The 23001-nt window shown below is 47.1% G+C and overlaps 1 protein-coding gene across 1 annotated transcript in view; it reads right to left on the bottom strand.

Moving 5' to 3' along the window:
• The window catches only part of NECAB2 (N-terminal EF-hand calcium binding protein 2), a 71020-nt gene that overhangs the window by 4930 nt on the left and 43089 nt on the right, over nucleotides 1–23001 (bottom strand). Inside the window, exons 4-5 of the mRNA XM_066557219.1 lie at nucleotides 12513–12538; nucleotides 9767–9864 (exon numbers count right to left, since the gene is read on the bottom strand). Of these exons, the coding sequence (XP_066413316.1) occupies nucleotides 9767–9864; nucleotides 12513–12538 (124 nt within the window). The remainder of the gene's footprint in view (nucleotides 1–9766; nucleotides 9865–12512; nucleotides 12539–23001) is intronic.

Here is a 23001-nt window from a genome sequence, read left to right as displayed (position 1 = left end):
TGCCATGTCACCATGATGTAAAGAGGTGTTACCCAAAGCCCACAGTTGCTCACTTTAGCATGATCTTAAATTACTTTACTGTTGCCTTGCAGCCAGTGGGTGCAGGTATGAAAAGTGTGTCCTGTGCTTTGGAGATCCCTGCTCAGAGAGTTCAGCATATTATACAGTGCCCTAGTCCACAAGAGTATGGCCAACCCAGCGCTCAAGTTAAAGGGGTTTGGGATGATTCACAGGGCTAATGTTCTGTCTGTCTGACTGACAGAAGCTCCCAGGTAATACAAACTTTTTCACGACAAAGAACACCTAAAAATATTTTAATAGAACAACTGATCTGGATGAAGAATCCAGGGCCCCTTTCCCAGCACAGCCTTGCTGAGCCCTGCCCTGCTCCTACACCTCCTGACAGTCACCAGCATTTTCCCAGAGGTGGGACACTGGCACACACTGTCCAACGCTGACCAAACCAATCCAGCATTGGTTCAACACCACTCCAACCAGTTCAACACCACCCCAATCAGACCCAGTGGCCACTGACCTCACCAGCTCTGGCTGAAGCCAACCACTCAGCATCAGAGCTGAAAACATTTATAGTTAACAAAAGGCTCCCCAAAACCCAGGCTCAACAGCACCACTTTTTCCCAGACTCTTTCCCACCCATCAGTGCCTGCTGGGACAGCACAATGCCCAGGCAAAACCCTGCTGGGCAATCTGTCCCTCTGTGCTCACATCTCCCAGCATGGGACTCCTCTGGGAGGAATTACTGAATTTTTGGAGCCATGAGACAGCGATGGGTGTCCTGGCTCCCTGTATTCCCTCAGCAATGACCACACTCATGGGACTGGAGTGGTCCCAGCACCGCTGGCTATCTGACCATGCAGCAGCACAACATGAGCACCCCAAGCTCCCCAAAGCAAATTATCCCTGTTTCATGGTGAAGCTATTAACAAGGGTTATTTCCATGGCAACTGGAGCAGCTCTGTGAGAACCAGAGGGCCTTTATCCCCACCTTTATCTCCTGTATTAAATCATGAAAGAAGAATGAGCTAATGGAAAAAACCCTTTGGGGGAACTGATCACAGAGCTGATTCCTCAGCCTGGTTTGGAATGGGAGCATTAGTTTCTTGACAGCTTCTTGAGCATCCAATTAGCAGCATTTAATAACTTCTGTCTGACACAAGAAAACCTGCTCACAGCAACAGTGTTTCTGGGGGAAATGCACCACACAGTGATCCTCAGGAGAGGGTGGTGCACAGCGAGGTGATGGTGATGCTGAAGCTGTGAGAGGATGTGTAGTTAAATGGTAGATTTTTTGTTACCTAACCACAGCCTATAATGTTGATTCAGCTTTAGGAAAAATCAAACAGGTGATTCCCACATTCATTTAAATCAGTTGAACTCCCTACATACAGATTGGATGGATGGATGGATGGATGGATGGATGGATGGATGGATGGATGGATGGATGGATGGATGGATGGATGGATGTTGGATACAAAGCTATTCCAGCCAGTGCACAGAAAATTGGGGTGTTTGCGAAGATCTGATGCTTTTTGACAGGCCAGTAAGCCAAATAGATCTAAAATCAAAACAACAGGGATTTTATTTCTCCCACTTAACTAACTGGCCATTTGCCAGCCCAGCTGTGAGATTTGCTCTCAGGATCTGAATCAGAAATGCACATGCTTAGAGGTATTTTCAGCAATCCCTCAGGTTTTCCTCTAGCACGTGTCTTCTTCGGGGCTGCAAAAACAAGCCATTAAAAAGACCAGCTATAAAGGGATCCTTCCCATTGTCTTACTAAAACATTTGTCAGACTATCCTAGTGAGATTTAATGAGGTTTAGTCTTATTAATTCCACCCTGAAGAGTTATTTCCTCCTTGCTTAGCTTGAGAAGTTAAAATATTTATGGAGATCATGTAATAATTGCTGCTCAATGAAGCTGCTTTGTGCCAGAAACTCTTGCACATCTCCAAGCCTGCGCTTTCCCATCCATCATTTCCAGACAAGCTCTTTGCTGAACTGCCTGGCCTTGACCTCTGCTGCAGCAAACAGGGGGGCCTGAGTGTTTGCAATGAGCAGCAAGTGCGAAAACATCATTGAAAGGATGGCCTTGAGATTTCTGTGTTGGTGGCTCTCAGGAGAGCCTCAGAAAGCTCCTGATCTGACAAAGCAGGAAATGAAACAGAGACATTCAAAAATGAGAGAGGACTGGGGAAAGGACAGCTTGCATTATTGAGGAAATAATGGGGTTCGGTCTCTGGTCAACTGGCTGAGGTCCAAACCCCAAATCCACCCTCCTCCTCCACATCACAGGTTTTCATGTGTCTGTAAGGCACCTTCCCACACATACTGGCAGCCAACATAGGGGCACAGTCTGCTCAAAGCCCCACTACAGCTCTTCCAGCTTTTGATTTCCACAGGAACCCACCCAAAATCACCCAAATTCTGGCACAGATTAATGAAAACATCCCTTGGATGTGTTACTTGTGCAAAACATAACTGGGATTTTGATGCTGTTGAGTGCTTGGATTTGCCAACCAGTGCCAAGTTTCCCTCACCAGACACTGCAAATGGATCCTTAGAAATGGGCTCTCATGGCCATGTCCTTGTGGGGACCAAATACCGGGGAATGAGAGTTTTAATGTTGTTGAACCTCTCAAAGCTTCTTTGCTGGCATTTTTAAAGGTCACTATTCAGCTCATTAAGACTACAGGATGTAAAATATAGATTATTTTGCACCACCTACGAACTTGGAGACCCACTGTGTCCTCCCCACACCTTCCCTTTGCCTCACAGGGTTACAACCTGACCAACAAGGCTTCCCAGGGCTGGCTTCCAGCAAGACTGGCCAAATTGGCTGACAATTACCATGCCTGGGGACACTGGTGACTTCTCCAACTGTTAATAACCACAGTCCAAGCACACCCACAGAGTGATGCTGCCAAAATGAGAAGGCTTTTCAGTTGGAAACCAAAGGCAACTCTGTTTCACCCACACTTTTCCTCCAGTTAAAAAAGCAAAACCCAACAACAAACCTATTGCCATGCCATGTAACATCATCAAGCCTCATCCCAGGATGATGGGGAGGTTATCTTCCACCCACCCAGCCCTTTAAAAAACAGGCATGTGTTGCACTGTAATCTCTGAGTGGCTGATTTAAATTCGTTGCTCATAATTGCCTGTTTGCTTCCAAGAGATATTTTCTTATAATTAAAATAACACTCAGACCTGCCTCTTTCTCCTCTCCCTCCCCCCAACTTTTAAATCCCTTCCAAAGCAGACCAAAAACTGATTGCCTGGCACATAATCAGTAGGAGAAACCTGAGGAGAACAGGCATTTAAATAGTTGATAAATGAATGCATTACCATATGAAAGACCCTCAGCCTTCCCGAAACAGCTCTAAAAAACCAAATGAGACACCTGTTCAGATTTAAAAAATGACAACAGCATCATATGGATTTGAAAACTTTTTGGCTATAAAATCCTCCTCCTGCAAATCTCAATGTTGGACTCTTCTCATCTCATGCTTACCTTGTCTGGTCCTGAAGGTTTCCTGCCATGGACCCTTCCCAAGCAATTTATCACAGGACTTCTCTGTTCTCACTATCAGAGAACCTCCCTGCTGCCCTGGATCCATCATTTCTGGTGCAGCCACAGGGACGTGAAGGGCAGGTGTCTGCTGGCCCACGCAGGCTGTGCTGCACATCCCCAGGCTCACCTGGGGATCCAGAGGCTTCTGGACCCTTTGCACCCTCACCCAGCAGGCTTGGAACAGGCTTGGGAGTGTGGCCTCCTACTGCTCAACACCCTCCCTATAAATCAGCCTTTTGCTTCACACATGCTCCTAATTAGCTGTATTTAGTACCCACAAGGCAGCAATTTGATACATATTTTATTTCAGTTTTCCTAGGAAAGTGCAGATTTTGTTTTCCAAACAGGACCTACTCAAAGGACCCTGCAGATGTAGCAGTGTGGGATGGTCAAGCTGCTGAAGGCTCAGCCTGGCTGTGCCACATGCTCATGCTTTGACTTGCTCCCTCCCTTCAAAGCTGCTCTCAGACTATTTGGCAAGACAACAGCACTGGCACCTTCACTGTACAATTTACCTAAATCCCAGGAGCAACAGACCTAAAATGAGGAGGAAGAGGAGGAAAATCATGTCCTACAGGTGTCCATGAGAGCTGGAGCCAGGACAGCACAAGCAAGACCTCCAGAGAAGATGCTCTTCCTTTTCAGAGAGAATGGAGGGACATGAACTTTGCAGCAATAGACAAGCAGCAGAGCAGTGAATGAGGATCTTAATCTAAAAATAAGTTTCAAGAGAGACCTTAAGATTCATCTCCCTGCCAATCCCTGCTCCCCACAGTCTGGCAGCCCAGGTGGATCTCCTGCACAGCCCTGCTGAGCTGGCAGGAAAATCGCTCCGGATGGCATCGCACGGAGAAGCAGCTTTCTGGTCTGGAGTCTGAACAGAAAAGTTGGGGGAAATTCAGTTCTTTCAGAACTGAAGCAACACATTTTGTTTTAATTTGTGGTGCAATATTATCTTAAATCAGCTTCAGAGAAGAGTTGCAGAAATATTTTCTGAGAAGCTAAATGAGCACCTCCTTTCCTTTCAGATTGTTCTTCAACTATGAAGTTCCATAACTTTTCTGGAGATCAGCATCTGCTTTTTGCTATAGAAATTGACACAGAAATTGTTCAGAAATGTATCATTCAAAACACATGGAGAGTTGACTCATCCTTTACCATTTCACTGACCCATGCACCATGATTACATCTCTAACTGCATCTTCGGAGTGTCTCAGACCTGGCTATGCTGCACTGCAGTGGCACCCCATGGCCTTCAAACCCGGACCAGAAGTCTTCAGCTGTTGTTCATTCAACCACCTTGAGGCAAGGCCAGAACATGAGGTTTGTAGAAGCCTTGAGCAGCTCATATTTTCTGGGCTGGGCACAACTCTGAACTGCCAGCACTGTGCTGCTGTTCCACGCTGCCGTGGGTCCATCCCCTGGTGGCACAGCCCTGCCCCAGGAACCTGACACCCTCAGTGTGAGCACCAAATCTATTCAGCAGAGCAGGAGAAAACCTGCTCAAGTTAAATGAAAGGCTGAGATAAAGGGTTAGCTGGAGGATGGAAAGAAAATGTTCTTTTTGAGGATTATTTCTAGTGACTATTTTATCTCGAGGTGTCATCATTCAAAAAAGAGCAATATCACTTTTGGCAAGCTTAAGTGTGGCAGGTAAGAATGCAAATAAGAGCACTTTATATTGCTGATCTGGGCTGTGCTGTAAAACAAAAAATACCATCCCCCATTTTTAGCATCCAAGACTGCTGGCAGATGGTTCTTGCTCTGGGGCTGCAACTGAGCTGCTCAAACAAGTGCAGTTTGCAGTTTGCTGAAAACTGGGGGAGACCCATGGTCAGCCTGGCACCAGCAGCAGGGAGAGGACATCTTCTGCAGCACCTCCACGAGCCCCAGGAGCCCAGCATCTCCTGTTCACTGCAAATGCATCTCAAAGGCAGAGACAAGAAGGGTGGATTGCTGCAGGAACAATTTAACTCATAAATAACATGCAAACCTATTCACCTGTATGTAGATACCTCTGGGCTCCCTACTGCTACTGGAACAACAGCAGCTGGTATTGAAGGTCAGTGCACTCAGTTTTTTATGATTTACATATTCTCACATCTAAATAATGAATTTTAAGGGGAAAATGCATTTGCAGCTGCTTTGGGTACATGCCAGTCCATAAGGCACATATGGTGTTTGGCACTCTGACAGGAGAAGGCTCTCAGGGGGTGTGTGCTGTGGCACCACCTGGTCATATTTCCTCTCCAGGTCCATTGAATGGGAGAACTGAGAGACTGGCAGTGAGCAAGCAAGGAGAAAAACACTGTCTTTCACATATCTTCACTCCCTCTCCAGGACCAAAGGTGATGCTGAACACCAAGCAGCAGCTGGTCCAGGGTCACCCTCAGATCCTCAGGGCTGCTCCATAAACCCTTCCTGCTGTACCCTACTCTTCCCTGCAGCCAGTCTCATTCTGGCATGTGCATGGGCAGTTGCAATTTCAGCTCTAATTTTGGGTAATTTTGCTTTCCAAGCACTCTCCTTCCATTTGGGACAGGGCATGCACCAAGGTCAGTCACCAGTGTTTCTTGGACCTGTCTGCTGCCCAACAGGAGCATCCCCAGGAAAAAAAAAGGTTTGACTTTAAATCTGAGCTGCTTCATCCTTGAAAATGTTCATCACTCAGCATTTTTCTGCATTCTTTGCAGCTTGCTTTTAAAGTTTGCCTCACCACTTAAGGTCAGCCTTGCTGATGCTTCTATGGTCAGTCCTGCAAAATGCTTAATTGGCAGAAGCTGGAAGCAGGAGCAATCCCAGTGCAGCTGGCAGTGGAAGCTGAACCTGACAGGAACAAGGATAATTGAGTCTCTCAGGCTCAAAAACCCACACTGTTTTTTTTTACCAAGCTAAGTCACATTTCCTGGGGCGTCTGGGTGAGGGTGAGCACCACCTCTGCCATGCCCAGGCACTTGCCCTGTCACCCCCAAAGCTGACAGGGGTGGTGGAAGCACTGGGTGGGCACTGTGCCCAAAGGCAGGGGACTCACCTGGGGAGGGGCAGGGACAGCAGCACCCTGGCTGTGCTCTCCCAGCTCCCACCACCCCTCACACCCTGACCCTGGCACAATCCACCTCCTTCCCCATCATGTTGGTTCTGGTCTTTGCTGACTGCACTACGCAACAAAGAGAGTTATAGAGAACATAACATAAAAGAGAGTTATAGAGGAACATCTCCTGCTGTCAGCTTTATTTAGAACCCCAGAGTTCATTTCCTTTCTCTCCAATTTAGCTTTGCATTTCCAATTGTCACCGGCAGTGATTTCAATGCAGCACGGACATCACTGTATTGGAAAATAATTACAATGACAGATTTTGTTTTGCTGTGAGACCTTCCACTACTGAATCTAATTACTGCTGATACTTTACGAGCTCCTCCAGCACCAGATAATTGCTGCTTTCTCTTTTTATAAAGCTAGAAATAATCAGTTGTCTTTTAAGGTGAGAAATATAAACAGCAATTAAATACCATGGCTCTCTATGCCCTCTTGTCAGCTGGCACCTCTCAGAAAGACAACACAGAAAAAGATTAGGCTTCATTTATTGTTTGCCCCAAATACATTGTTTGAAAAGGAGGGAATAGGAACGCTCCTGAATGGTCAATAGTTTTCTCTAGCTTAGGAAATGTGTATTTTATTATGGAGAAGCAGGAGCAGCTCACAAGCAAAGCAGTTTGCTCACAACTCAAAATGTTCAGCATCATCAGCCAGCCCTTTGCAGGGGAAAAAGTGTAAGGACAGCAACAGGGGACACAAAACCACACTTGACTCTATGAAAAACCTGCTGTTTTGGTCACCTTTCACCTCTTCCAATGTTTCTAAAAATATCTTTTAAATGTATGAATCTTTTAACCATCCTGCTACCCCAACAGCATGGGACCCTTGGTTACAGCATCACATGGGGAGAAGATGGAGCAGAAGGAAACCACCCCATCCCTGAAAGTGCCCAGGGCCAGGCTGGATGGGGCTTTGTGCTCCACTGGTCTAGTGGAAGGTGTCCCTGCCCATGGCAAAGTGGTGGAACTTGATGAGCTTTAAATTCCTTCCAAAACAAATGTATCCTGTTTGAACACTGCAGACAGGTTTCTCTACCACCCACAACAGCTTCTTTTCTGTTGGGTTTTTTTTTCCCCTGCTTCTTTACATGAACAAAGTGCCCGCCTTTGAATAATTCATTGATGAGGTTTGTACCACTTTGTTCACAAAATCACAGTGGGGAACAGTGCTTTTCATTAAATACTTCTTTGCCAGCTCCTCTCTGTGATGGAGTCTTGCTCTGCTTGCTCTCTTGCCAAAAATCTGGCAGGCAGTGAAGAGCAGCACATCCCAGGGCTTGGTGAAATGAGGGGATGGGAGGATGCTGGGGCAGCCCTCCCTCACCTGGCTTGGGAAATGTCTGCATTTGAGATGAGGTGCCGTGATCCTTCAGTGCCACAGCAGGAAGGTGCCTCCAGTGCTCCAGATCTCCCTGTTCCTCTCCACAAATTCATGATGGGGTGACCAGCTCAGGTTTAGGTAAATAACCTTGACCTGCTGCAATTAAGGGAGGTGAATCCTGCCACAATTTGCTGAATTGAGGGGGGAAAGGTGTTCTTCTTATGAATAACCCTCCTGCTTCTGCTGCAGATGTCTCATCCAAGGTGATACCCAAATGCTTAGATGCCTGATTTATAAGCAGGGAATAGACCATCTTCCTCTTGCAAAGTATTAGGAAGAATTAGTCATATAAATTCACATCACACTGGAAAAGCAGTGGTGGAAGGCATCACGATCAGCAAACTGGAGTGAATCACTAAGATCTCAATTAGCATGTTAAGATTTATTTAAAATACATAGTTGGCAAACCTGATGGTCATGAAAATTGCTAATAATGAATAAAAATGAGACATGAATAGACACAGAAACTGAATCATAAAAAAATCGTGTTGTCCTGATTTTTTTAACCCTTTCATAATGTTGATAAAAAATCACTAACACCTCACCGCAGACAGATCAGTGCTTGGCCAAAGACTTTTGCCTTTAATTTATAATGGCAAGACATCAACATGTTAAATATGTGCCTTCACTTTCCATGCTGCTTTCCTCACAAAAATCAAAATGGATGAATTTTGATCAAGTAAGGAAATCAAGCTCTTTACTCAGCAGCAAGAAGGGAGAGAAATTTCCCATTTCCCATTCTAACTCCTGAAACTTCTTATCATTGCCACTTCTTTAATGTGGAGAAATTTGAGTTTCTCTTTTAGCTTCAAAGATAGATGGAAGGGAGATTTCCATGTGGATTGCTTGCAGGAGGGCTGTAGTTGGATTGGGAAGTATTTACAACTGCTTGGAAAAAGCAAAACCTTCCTCCTTGGCTTGGCCCTCAGTGTACTACCTTACTGCTCACCAGTGAAGAGGAAAACTGCTTTTTATTCATCATGGCACAAAATAACAATGCAAATGTGGCTGAAGGTGGAAGTGGGAGAAGGGATTGATTATCCTGAGGCAATAAATATCACTGATACAGCCCAGTTGCACTATTAAGTGGTGTGGAAGGACAGGAAAATAATATCAAAGGAGCTAAAGCTCTGTAAACACTTCTCTCAGCCTGGTAAGACAACAAACATGCACCTCTCAGCAGGGATGTTTATATGGTATATCAGCTCAGATTTTATAGGTATTCATAAATGAACTTCAATATACTTCTTGATCAGTGTCACTGTCTATAATAGTGCAGTATCACTGTCACATGATGGATTTTTTTGCACATATAAACCAGGTCATTATGTCTCAGTTGTGGTGCTTGCATGATTCCTCTGCAGTCCTTCAAGCACTCAGCCCTCTAGTTTCCAATACAGCAGCTTCACACATGGCAACTGTATTTGGAAAGGAGGTTGCCCTCCAAGTTGGAAGCTGGATTTCAAGGCAGCTCTATAATATGAAGCTTTCAAAAACCCTCTCAGTGATGCTAACAACAACTCATGCATTCTAAATCCCACCTGAGAGACCCAGAGGCTGTGCTGTCTGCAGAGCAGGAGGACACAGCACTGCTGAAGAGGATGAGGACCTTTCAGATTTATGTGCTCTGTTAATGCAACTTTTACACCACTCACCCTGAGCCTGTGAAAGGTGGGGTGCAGGAAGGAGCACTCACCCGTTTGGTGTAGTCCATGGCCTTCAGGATGGAGAGGTTCAGCATCTCCAGGGAGGCCAAAACATCCTCATAGTCTCCCATATGGTCAGCAAAATAGTCTGGGAAAACCAAGAGAAGCATGATGGGAACACATTAATGTAACTTGAGGCTACTTGGCACAGCAAGGTCTATTATTGGTGGTAACATAAACCTGAGAGGATGGCTCCAGGGGTATTTTTATACTCTATGTCCTTAGCCAAAGTCACAATTTGTCCTGCAGGGATGGGAAGTGATGTGATTCCCATGAAGTTTGGGACCATTGCAGAAAGGAGATGTAAGACCCAGTAGCCCCCATTGAAAATAACTCATCAGATTCTTTATTTCTATGCCTACTTCTGCATTTGATTGTTTATGGTATCTCTCCCTCCTACTGCTGGCATGGAGGAAGGGGTCTCAAAAGTAATTCCCTTTCCATTCCCTTGACATTCTTTGCCACTCAAAGCATTCAAATGCCTTCCAATTCACCCCAGTTTATATGAGCTGAGACTGGCCTTACATCTTTCCCTACATTCCTGTCATATTTACACCTCAGCCCACAATCACAGGTTGGACAAGCTTTTGAGAGTAAAATATGCCTTCAAAGGAAGAGAAGAGAGCTGCAAGCTGGGCCCAAAATCACGTGTTCTCCACAGAAGGAGCCACACATCCTCTGTGCCATCCTTGTCCTTTCCCTTTTCTGGTGACTGACACAGAGTACAGCAAAAAGCTGTTCCTTAAAAGCCACCAGTGCTGCTCCTCAGCCTAGGACAGGGAGTTTCACACTGAGGTGACATCTCTGTGAAGTGCAGCAAGACATAAACTTCAGGAAACAATCCCACTAATTAGGTTTTCTTGGCTTAATTAGAAGTGCCTATAGCTATTTACAGTCTGAGAACATATCCAAAGGGAAGCAGATTTTGGCAGAACCGGAATGTCACAGCATGACTGACAGCAGCTGTTCCATGATAAGTAAACAGCTCACTCTCATTGCAGTGGGCTTGTTTGGTTTTTCCTTCCTACTTGGGAAAGAAAAACTGAGCAGATCTGATAGGTAAAGACTTTTTCTAAGTCCTGAAATAAAAAGCTGGAGCCATCCATTTCAGGGGAAATGAGCTGTTGTGGGCACAGCCCTTGAGACTGACCAAGGAGCACATGGGAGGAGAGCAGAGCTGACTTTAACAAAGTATTCAGCTCTGCTGCTTTAGCATTATTTATTCATGTGAAGCTGCAGGGCTCAAGAAATAACTTTTAAGATGCTCTCAACATTTTATAACACACAACCCATTTTAAGAGAGACACCACAGCTCCCATTTAGACAAACTGGGGGTTTATGTTTAATACTTAGAGGAGAAGAAAGCAAATAAATCACAGGCAAGGGTAGATATGTAGCAGATAACAGATCTAGGCAGGAACTTGGGCTGATGGATCCTTTCTCTGGCTTTCCCCAGCTTTCCCAGGAGGTGATGGGTTTATCTCCCTTCTCTCCTGGCAGCTTCACCCCTGGGAGAGGCAGTGAGATGGGATCACACTGGGTGACAGCCATGTAATTTCCTGATTTTATCAGAGTGATGGAGGAAGCTGTGAGGGGTTAAACAATGCCATTGTTACCCCAGAGCTGATTTCTTGGGTCAGCTGGCAAGGAGACCTTCTGCAGTAGGAATGGAGGGATGGGAACAAGCCCTTCATATCCTCACCAAACCAAAAGGATTTTATAGAAGTCTTTGTTTCTTGCCTACCAAAGCAAGGACAAGCAGAAATAACCAGTGGAAAGGGGAATTGTTGCTGCTTTTGCTGCCAGCTTGGATGCTCAAAATGGTGAGGGCAGGGGTTGAGTGCACCAGGAGGAGAGAAACCCTGGACAATGTTCTGGTGCAGGCACACCCATGGACAGAGAAGTCTTTAAGGTATCAAGAATAGGGAGTAACTGCCTGGTGCTGGCACAGGCACCAGTAACCCCATTTCTGTCTGCACAACCCACTCCCAGCCAGGCTTCCAAGGGCTGGAATTAACTGCAAAGTGATGAAGGTAAATGGTGAAGACCTGCTGAGGTGTCTTCATGTGTTCTTCTGTATCCTGGCACAGGAGGGGAGAAGAGATGGATGAGCTCTCTGCAAGGCTATGCACCTCTCTTCCCATCTCCTCCCAAAAAGCTGGGGTGCAGGAAGCATTTCCCAATATCAAGCATCCACAATAAAATACACCTGAGGGAGCAGTTTGAGTCACCTCCTAATGAAGAAAAGCCCTTCAGAAATCCCAGCAGGAAACATCCCCTTTCTGGTCAAGGTGTGGGACAAAATATTATCACAGGTTTTCTGTTCAGCCTTTAATTTTTGCAAGCTGTGGGAGGTACAACAAATGTAGTGCACTCCTCAGAGAGCCTGCTGGGAAACAGGAAGGCTGGCCTGGGGAGAAACATGTTACAGGTCTTGCAGAGGGAGATGAGTTTATTGAACTTTAGAGTGAAGCTGGAAGCCACAACACCTCCAGAAATTAAAATCCAGCTTGTTATTGAACAGGGTCCATGTACTTTGCTTAGCTCTGACCCCATTTGTGTTGCACAGAAATGAAAAAAGTTCTGCCAATTTTCCTGTGGAACAAGGAGCAGAGCAGCAGCAGGGCTGAGATCCCCAGCTCCACAGCACTGCAATCTCTGCAGGGTTTCATGCAACCTTTGAAGGCCCTCATGCACACAATGATTGCTGCTGCCCAAAGGAGGGAGTGCACTCACCACAGAGCTCCTTGGTGTCCACATTGCTGCAAGAGGGGGAGAACAAGGCAGGGAGGAAGCAGGAAAAAAGAAAGAGAGAGAAAGAAAGACAACTTTAATGACAAGGACAGATGAAGGCTGCAGTTAGAATTCCTGCAGGCTTAACTCCAACAACATCACCCACACCCTCAGCATCCCCCAGCCACCAGTGGGGACAGCCTGTGGAGAAGAGCAGGGTTGGTTCACTCAGGGCATCTTCAACATCTGTGCAGCTGGAACAGGCTCACAAGTTATTCTGGATGTTCCCTGAGAGGGAAATGAATAGTTGTACATCCCCCCTGAGGAGGGACCTTTGCCCAAGGGGGACCCAGCACACCTGGCACATCAGCTCCTCTGACTTCCTTACAAACATCCAGCCTGGCAACACCCCGGTGAGACACTCACACAGGAATGTGCTTGTTCCCATTTACTCAGAATAAAAATTTGTAAAATATACTTTTCTCAATGGACCAATTCTCCTAATTCTGCCCCTATGAAGCAGCTCTTGCCTGGGACTGCCTCCAGACAAAATGGCACAATTACTCCTTAACACAGGAACATTAAGTTTACATAACAACATCTCAACAGACCAGCTGCTTGGGAAATAAAGATTGCTGCTAATCTCTTTGTGCCTCCTATTCCCACACAATCATTAGTGCCATTCAAGGACTGGAATGACCCCTTAATAGAGTTATATCTTATCCATCCATTTATATCCTGGGAAGTTATTTCTTTACCTAAACTCGTCCCTGCTCTGTCTAACCTGCCAGCATAAGTGGATCAGGGCTTTCCCTGCCAGCATCCTCCTGCAGCCCTGCCCTGACACCCAGACCAAGGCAAGCACAAATGCCTGGAGCCCAGGAGGTGCTGCCTGAGCCTGTCTCCTGCTGAAAAAGGAGGTGGTGCTGAACCACAGCCCCTTTGGGTAGTGCTGCCTGCCACGGTGAGAAGGTGTCACCTCTTGTCTTGGGTCTCTCCTGCAGGGCTGGTGGCACAAGCTGCAGCTGCCCCTCTCTGCAAAATGAGCTCCTGCACTAATTTATCTTCATCTCTTGGAGACTTATATTCCTCAAACTCTGGAATTACTTCCCTGAATCCTACAAAACCCCCTGGGGAGCTGTGGGCTCAGCTTCCCTGGTGCTCTCATGGGCAGATCGCTGAACCCACTGTGCACCAGAGCCACTCCTGGTCCCAGGGGCTCTGGCACTGCTCAGCACTTTGCAGCAAGTGGTTCCCAACACAGAACTTGAGCAGTGCAGCAGCAGAGGAGCTCAGGTGAGCCCCCAGCAGATGCATTTCCAACCCTGGCACAGCCCCAGGACCCTGGCTGGTTGTTCCCCAAGGCTCTCTCCAGCACACAGCCTGGGAAGTCAAATGTTGCTTGCAGACACATGAAGAGTAGTTTTGACAGCAGCATGTGAAAAGTAGCTTTGACAGCAGCATGACCCACAAAATGTTTCAATAATATTTTCCAGAAGACAGTTATTGTTTATAAACACCTACTGACGTGGTTATGGGTTTGCAGCTAGGGCATGTTACTGAGAAAAAAAAATATGTTATTGTATTCCATGTGATTCTGCATTGTAATAATTGATCTGCTGCTGCCAAAATCGGTCTTTTATTTCCTCACATCTTGCCATTGTGTGATTTAACTTAATTGTGCTTGAATGTTAACGCAGCTGAGAAGTTGCTTTTAATTTTAAGCCATCTTGCCTTCAGAATAAAGCTAATGAAAGAAATTACTGAAGTCACAAGCTGACTTAATAAAAAAATATGATAATGTTCAGATGAAAAACTGTAAGGAGAAATCAATGGGTACTTGAGCAGGCTGTTTCCATCCCCCAGGAGTCTGCCTGCTGGGAACATTGCTGACACAGAGCCACGTCCCCACTGCTCTTACAGGGGGGCTCTGGCCCAGCTTGGGAGCTGCACAGCAAAAGCCACGTGCAATACCCAGCCACAAATCAATTTACAGGCTGATCTGGTGGTTTAATACTTTAGTAACTAAGCCCCACCTGGGTTATACCAGTAGGGATTTTTATTCTGCAAATATTCAGGATCTGGGGTTCAGGGCTGGTGAGATGGGAGGTGGCAGCTCCTGATGAGCTCCCTTGTCATCCCTAACCCTCCATCCCTGAGCTTCCCTTCGGAGGACATTTTTGGAGCAATCAGGTATCACAAATCCCTTCAGAAGAAAAACATTTACGTGAGCATTAGTTACCAACTTTTTTTTCAGATGCCAAATATTTAACACTCCTGTACACAACAATAAGCTAAAAAGAAAAATCGTGACAAGTTGTTCTCGTGTTTTCAGGAAAATAATTTCAAAAGTCTTTCAAGTACCAGAACACTTGGCTGTGAATTAGCTTTCAATTTTTATTACATTAATATGACTAATTCAAGAGCTTATTGAAGCCATAACCCAACTAACTAAGCAGAATATAATGAAGTTTAAGTAGAAATGAAGGAATAATTAAAGATTTCTGTCTCATACAATTTTTTCTGCATTGTAGAGCCCACATATATCTAGTCTTGTTCCAAAACAAAAGTCTTTCTTCCCAAGGAGAAAAAAAAAATTAAGAAAATCCAAATATTTTTGAAAATCCAGGCCTTTTCTCTGTTTTCCAACCAATGAGGCTGTAGCATGGAGCAGCACAACCCTGCATCCCCAGCCTTGCTGGGGGTGTGCACCCTTTGAGGTGACTTTCCAAGGCAAAGATGTACTTTGGAGATACTCCATCTGCATTTGGCACACAATTGCTCCAACAGGAGTAGGAAGCAAACACAAGAGCACAGATTTCAACCCAGATCACCTTCTGGAAAGGCAGAGCCCAAGCCATGAACTACTGTGGCCACAAAAAAGGACAATTTATTGCCACCACTCCCCCCTTTTAAAGACACTGGGATCATTTGATGAGATAAACATATGGGCAATAGGGAAATGGTTTTCTCTCCTGGTTCACACCCAACTATTTCAAAGAAAAAAAAGACCTCTAAGTGTGATGCTCCTCCTGTGTGTGGGGGAGTTTAAAGAGCAAAGGAGTTTAAAGAGCAATGGCCATGCTGTGAGAGCATCCCCTCAGTGGCTTAATTAAGTGAACTTGTCCACTAATTACTGATGCATGGCTTGTGCAAGCAAGAGGCTGCCCAGTGTAATGGCTGTGCCTCCTGCATGCTCCAGAAAGAACAACATTTCTCCCCACAAAGCCCCACCCAGCAATAAATTGTGTTTTGAAGAGCACCTGAGCTAATGAGGATCCCTGGGAAGTCACATCTCTCTTGCCATGTCCCTGACTGGGGATTGTCCATGGACAGGTTTTATCAGAGCTGTCCTGCACTGACCCTGCTGCTTTTCCATCAGTTCATAAACTTTTTTATTTCTGTGAATGCCTTTCTTGAAACATGCTGCCATCTTTGAGACTTTATCCTGGGAAGAAGGCACCATCAGACAGAGGAGCTGTTGCATCAGGGTGTCCAAGAGCCCAGGGATTATGGCACCAGGCTGAGCATCCCAGCAGCCACACCTCTGGGTGGGTGATGGTACCATGCAGCCTCCAGCTCTTGGCTCAGAACCTCCAGCTCATTGGTCCAGATCAACCTAACATTTTCTTAAAGCAAATCAATGTTTTCCACCAGAAAAAAAATACTATTTCTGGATACTCCCTGTGATGATGATTTGCATTAGCTGTTAATAAGCCAGCCCAGTGGAGCACAGCAGAGGAGGGAGCACCCAGAGAACATCTCAGGAGGGCTCAGCAGAGTCAGGGATGGCCTGGTCCAGTGCAGCTGCTGACCTGCAGAGGTTCCTTGCAGCAAACCCAGCCAGGACTCTGGAATCCAGCCTCTCTCCTTCTCAGCATCTCCCTGCCTCCCTCAGGCAAGGCTGATGGCCTCTGACTTGCTGTCCTTAACATATTTTTCCAGACTTCAGCTGAAGAGAGGAGAGGAAAAGTTATCTCAGAATGAAAAAGATAATGTGGAGGAGAGGAGCATGAAATTTCCTTCCTGGGTTTCAGGTCAGCCAGAGGAAAGGTGTCCCAGGCACTCCCAAAGGGCAGTACAATCAAAAACATAACGGGGATTCAGAAGTTGCAAATACATCCAAGTCTCATCCTCATGTTTCTCATGCAAATATCTGCCTGGATGTGCTGCTCAAATGCTGCTCAGTCCCATCAGCTTCAGCTGAAGATAATAACCCTTTTCCTTGGGCAGATGAAAGGTTTGCATCAGCAGCCACACGGTTTAGTCACTTCACCAGCACAGAAAATGGAAGGGCTTTTTTCCTGAAATCACGTTCTACTTTTATTTCCATCTTTTATTCACAGCTTTGGGTTTGCTACAAGGCTTCAAACGAGCACGGAAACAAATTATCCTCCAGCATTAACCACCTGCAGAACTCATTTTCATTTAGGAAAGACTAAAAAACACCAAGTGCAGCTGGAATGTATTATTATATCTGATGATAAGGCTTCCAGCCCCATCAGCAACAGCACTGTGTTATCTCAACACTTCAGAAGTGGCAAATATGCATCCAGATGCCTTCTAAGGGGTCACAGATGGTCACTTCTGATCTTTAGTTTCTGAGCTCAATGAAACATGCTTTACACAAACCCCAGAGTGAGAGAAATTATTCCAGGCAGAGCAAGAGAAATACCAAATACTGGATGCCAGTCAGGAGCTGAATAATTCTAAAGAATTAAATAACTTTCCAAGCCCATCATTTTTCTTCTGAGTCCTGGTAAATCCTTCCTAAGGCCTATCCAAATACCTCCCTTATATCCACCTGATTGCTTAAGAAAAAAAACCCAGATCACTTTTATGGTATTACTTATAAAAGGACTTCCAAAATCTGGTGTGCCACATGCAAAGGAACGGCAGAAACCATATGTCAAGGCTGTCCAGAACCAGAGGGGCATCCAGCCACCTGCAGCTTCAAATGACACAGGCAGAGAAGGATTCAGAACACAAATCAGTTTTGGGCTTCATTGTTTAGCTGTGGCAATCTGGCAATCAGAGTTCTGTGCCCACCTGGCTTTACTTTAAGGGATGGTCTTTACCTGCTGCCAGATATTTCTTGCATGACATAAATCTGTGGTGTGCTTCACAGGAATAATTCTAAGGTGGTGCACCACATACTGGTGCAGGCACAATTGCCCTGCTCCCTATCCAGTGCAACAATAAAGACAGTGAGCCTGGAATAACCCAGCAGGAATTTGCTTTTCCCAGTGGGGCAGAGAGTACCACAAATGGGGAGCCATGAGGAATGAGCTGGCACAGGGTTCATCATCCTCCCAGACAGAGATTCCTCCCAAAATCTGAATTATATGAAAGAGGAAAGGTTTTGCAGAGTGCACATGGATCAGCACCTAACTGGGACACATCCAGCACAATGATTAAGATTAAAACACCAGTGGAGAGCAGCTCCATGGGGGCTCCTGAAGGGGAGGAAAATGCTGCCTTCTCCTAAGCAAAACTAATAACTTTATCCTTCCCTTGGCATGTGCTCCATCACTGAGCACCTGGAGAGCACAGTAAGGGCCTCTGAAAGCCCAGCAACGAAACATGATTTTCTCCAAAGCCCTGGTAACATAAAGGAAAAAAAAATAGGGGCAAAGATTATCCCAGAAATAGAGAGAAACTAAAGGAGGATTTTGTATTAAGTTTTCTCATATTAATTTTGTAGTACAGTCTCATTACCTGTGGTGCAGGGTTGGGGTTTATAACACATTCTATGTCCTTTGAGAGATGGTCTCTCTCCTCCTACTGGCCCTTGCTATCAACAGGATTTTCCCTCACCAGCTGGGCTGAAGTCTATTGACTCAAGGATGCTCTGCTCACCTAAACCTGGGGGTTGGCTTCTTCCTGCTCCTTGTACACCTTTCCTTGGCATTTAGGCAGATGATGACCAAGATGGGGCAGTTTTGCCTCTTTCACACCCTGTGCCAGGTGTGGCTCTGCTCAGCAGGATGGAAGGTGAGCAGCACTGGGGCTGCACTGCACACCTGCAGTCAGGCCCACTGCACAGTCATGTTTCACGGTTTTCTCTGCAGCCCCTTGCCTTTTTAGAGCTGTCTGAGTTCTCATTTGCTCAGCTGCTGCCCAGATCCAGTTTCCAAAGCACACACCCACATTCACTGGAAGTGCTGGTGCCCAAAGCTGTGAGTTCTGCTCTGTGTGCTTCCCTCTGGAGCAACAGGGCAGCAGAATCCTCATTAAAAGCCACTAATCTGGAAAACACTGATTTTTCAAGGTAAACTGAACTGACCTTCTCTACAAACAAGCACAGTAAATGTGGTAGGCTCAGGATAAAACACACGCCTTTATTCATCCTGTTCAAGGCTGCTCCCTCCCTGCTCAAGGGGACCCTGTGAAGCTGCTGCAGTCACACAGGGGGTCCATGGTGGGCTTGCTCACCTGCAGCAGCACAGAGAGAAACCAGGAGCTCTCAGTTCCCCGCAGGCCGAGCTCCCCTGCCCAAGGCAGACAAGAAGCACCGCAGAGAGGCAGCACTGAGGTGCCACCATCACCAGAGCTGCTCCTTTAGCTGAGCGACCTGCGGCTATGACGGGGAGCACCAGCAGAGCCCCTTTGCCACCTCCTGCTCCTCCTTGCTGGGGAAGCCCCAAGGCAGATCCTGAGTGTGCCCGATGGCTCCCCTGGGGACAGGCACAGCCTGAGCAGCGGGACCCGGACCCGCAGCCGCTCGGGCACACCCGGGCACACTCAGGCACTCTCGGGCACACCATGGCACGTTCGGGCACACCCAGGCACACCCAGGCACACCATGGCACACCTGCGCACACTCGGGCACACTCAGGCACACCCGGGCACACTAAGGCACACTCGGGCACACCCGGGCACACTCGGGCACACTAAGGCATACCCGGGCACACTAAGGCACTCTCGGGCACACCATGGCACGTTTGGGCACACTAAGGCACACCCGGGCACACTCGTGCACACCAGTGCACACTCGGGCACACCTGTGCACACTCGGGCACACTCAGGCACACCCAAACACACTCAGGCACACCCAAGCACACTCAGGCACACTTGGACACACTTGTGCACACTCAGGCACACCCAAACACACTCGGGCACACCCAAACACACTCAAACACGCCCGGGCACACTCAAACACACCTGGGCACACTCGTGCACACTCAGGCATACCTGGGCACACTCAAGCACACCCAGACACACTCGAGCACACCCAGGCATGCTCAAGCACACTCGGGCACACCCGGGCACACCCGGGCACACTCAGGCACTGTGTCCTCTGGTTCTGTCAGAGACTGACCCCCAGCTGCCTGCAGCCTCCCTTCAGGAAGGTGTAGACAGCAATAAGGTCACCTCTAAGCCTCCTCTTCTCCAGGCTAAACAGCCCCAGTGCCTTCAAACGTTCCTCACAGAGCTTGTGTTCCCAGCCCCTCACCAGCCTTGGCAATGTCCTCTTGGATCATTCCTTGTACCTTGGAAAACCATTTAATGGTTTATTGTCACAGTGGGCCAGAACCTCTTACCACTCACTCACAAAAGAAGAATCTCTTGAAAAGCTCACAAAAACTCTGAACAAGATGATAACACAAAAAGAATCTCCTGCTAACAGCACAGTTAATATCCTGAAAAATATATCAATGCAGCATACTAATTTACTAAGCTTAATCCAACAGTTTCTAAGCATAGTCACCACCCTAAGTAAAACAGACATTTAGTACAGTATGAAACATTTTCAAGTCTCTGCATGTGCCAAATTCCTAATAAATTACATCAAAACCCTCATTTTTTTTAATGGATGACTTTTTCTTGGAAAATATCACTCTGCCCACAAGTGCATCAAAGAAAAGAAGAGAAGGCAGGTTTAATTACAGCCTACAAGTAACCTAGCTGCTAGGAGGGATGGCACTTCCAAATGTATTAAATTGATGATTACTGTGTTGATTATATTCATCACCTGGCAGGGCCAGGCAAAGCTGGGACTGTAGTCCTTGGAGGGATGGGCTGGACACGTCATGGTCAGCACAGAGGCAGCACAGGCAACTTCTTTGCTCTCAGGGTCCCCACTTTGGAAACACTGCACGATTTTCTGTGAAATCATCATCACGTTGCATTGAGATAGCTGATTATTTAATTCTGACATCTTGGTCCCCTGCAGTGTTTTCAGCAGCACAGCCTGCTTGTAAACCCCGCTCTTCATCTCCCAAACGCACTTCAGGAGCAGTAAATACAGCAGTTGGCTGGCGGCACATCCATTTTGTTGTCAGCCTCAGACAGAGTTTTTAAATGCCAGCTGTTCGAGGTGCGCTTGGACTGCTGTGAATGTAAACTCTGTCACAGGGATAGCTGCTGTAACTATTTAGGGTTTGCGCGATATGGATTCCCTATTTGCAGAAAAATACAAAATAAGTAGCAGGAGGGAAAAGAACGGTTTCAGCCTGTGATGCTCATTCACAAAACCGTGACGCGGGGTTTCTATGTGGTGAAGTGTTTCTGAGCGGAGCGCTCAGAAAAATGCTTTAAAAACCCACAGAAACACAAAGCTGGCCGGAAGGGCTCCCACCCCCTGCTCCGCCAACCCAAGGAGCGCCTCTTTCAGCCTGGCCGGCCAAAGGACAGAACAAGCGTGCCCGAGCTCGGTCAGCGCTCACAGAGAGCCGCTGCGGCCCCGCACACCGGGAGGGAGCACCGGGAGCGGTCACTGGGAGGGGTCACCGGGAGGGAGCACCGGGAGTGATCAGTGGGAGCGGTCACCAGGAGGGGTCATCGGGAGCGACCCCCGGGAGCAGTCACCGGGAGCAGTCACCGGGAGCCATCTCCGGGAAGGATCACCAGGAGGGGTCACCAGGAAGGATCACCAGGAAGGATCACCAGGAGGGGTCACCGGGAAGGATCACCAGGAAGGATCACCAGGAGGGGTCACCGGGAAGGATCACCAGGAAGGATCACCAGGAAGGATCACCAGGAGGGGTCACCGGGAAGGATCACCAGGAGGGATCCCCGGCAGCGCTCCCCGATAGCGATCAGCTGCAGCGATCCTGCCCATCCGCGGCCCGGCCCTGCGGCTCCTCCCGGGCCCGCTGGGCAGGGCTGGGGGCTCGGGCCACCCCCCAGATGGCACGGCGGGGACCCTGGGGACACGGGCAAGGGCAGGGCTGTGTCACCCCCCCGCAGCAGGGACAGCAGGAGGAGATGGGCAGAGAACGCGGGATGAGCCGCTTACAGCGGCGGAAAGGCTGCGAGGGTTCGCGACACGGACTGGAAATCCTGCCCGGGTTCAGAGAGGTTCTAAGCCCCTGAGTTACCCCCAGGAGCCATTTCCAGCAGCCCGAGCGACCTCGCTCACCCCGCTGCGCCCCCGTCCTGCCCTCCCCGGCAGCCAAGGCAAGGGTGCGGTGACATTTCACCTTCTCGGGGACACGGTAATGGCACAAATACCTCCGGCTTGCGGCAGAGCTACGCTCCAGCTGCTTTTACACACACTGCCCTCCACTTGTTGGCCCTCTCCTTTACAGCAAAAGAAGTCACATATCCGTGTTTTTAAGCTCTCATTATTTCTTTTAGCTCAGTTTTGAAAGCAGACCACTAAAACAAATGAATGCTCTTTTTGGAGAGAGAGGATCTCTAATGTTTTTATGCACAAACTATCAACGCTACAAACCAGTCAGAAATGGCCTTTTTTTTGATCACTGAATATTTAACATTTTGCCTATTTCCACTTGATAAGAAAGCCTGGGCTAATCCAATTTCTACTTGTAATCTCTGTAACATTGAACTGCAAAAGAGACAGGGATTGTTCAGAACTCAGCTGAATGAGTTGCTAATTGCCAGAAGGAAATAACAAGATATTGAGAGCATGAGGTAAAAGTAAATCAGCCTTCTCCTCCTTTTAGATTTTGTAGGTATCTTGTTTATTACCAAAGTTGTATGGAGGAGAGGAAGAAATTAGAGCAGCAAATGTGCAGGTTTGGATATGTAGCACACAACTGGCAGGGAACAAGTAAAAGAATAGTAAAGCAAGACATCCCTGGACCCTCTTGCTGTATTTCCCCCAATGTCTTTGTTTCTCATGAATGCTTTTCTTCTGCCATTGAAAAGTTGCCTAAAAAGCCTCCTCCCAAATCCAGTCCCCAGGCAGACAGCTTGCTCTGCCCACCAAAGAGCAGCTGGACACATTTGCTGCTTGATGCTGGTGCCCTAAGCACATTTACCCAGAAAAAAACCAATAAATTTGCACAATTGGAGCTGCAAGCAAAGTCTACAATCTCCTTGAATGCCTCAGACATGACTCAAACACAAGTGGCTGGTTAGAATTAAATATCTTGGTCACTTTTATGGTTTTAATGAAAGATCTTGGTGTCTTTCCATTCCCTAGAATGGAAAACCAGTGATGCAGAATGGCCCTGCACAATCTACAAAATAAGGTGCTGAGCTCCTTTCGCAGCTGGAAAGGTCCCTGATATGATAGTTCTGC

Source organism: Molothrus aeneus, chromosome 11, assembly GCF_037042795.1.
Source record: "Molothrus aeneus isolate 106 chromosome 11, BPBGC_Maene_1.0, whole genome shotgun sequence".
NCBI classification, from domain to species: domain Eukaryota; kingdom Metazoa; phylum Chordata; class Aves; order Passeriformes; family Icteridae; genus Molothrus; species Molothrus aeneus.
The sequence above is the reverse complement of the archived record's forward strand: the minus strand, read 5'-3'. Positions and strand labels throughout refer to the sequence as shown.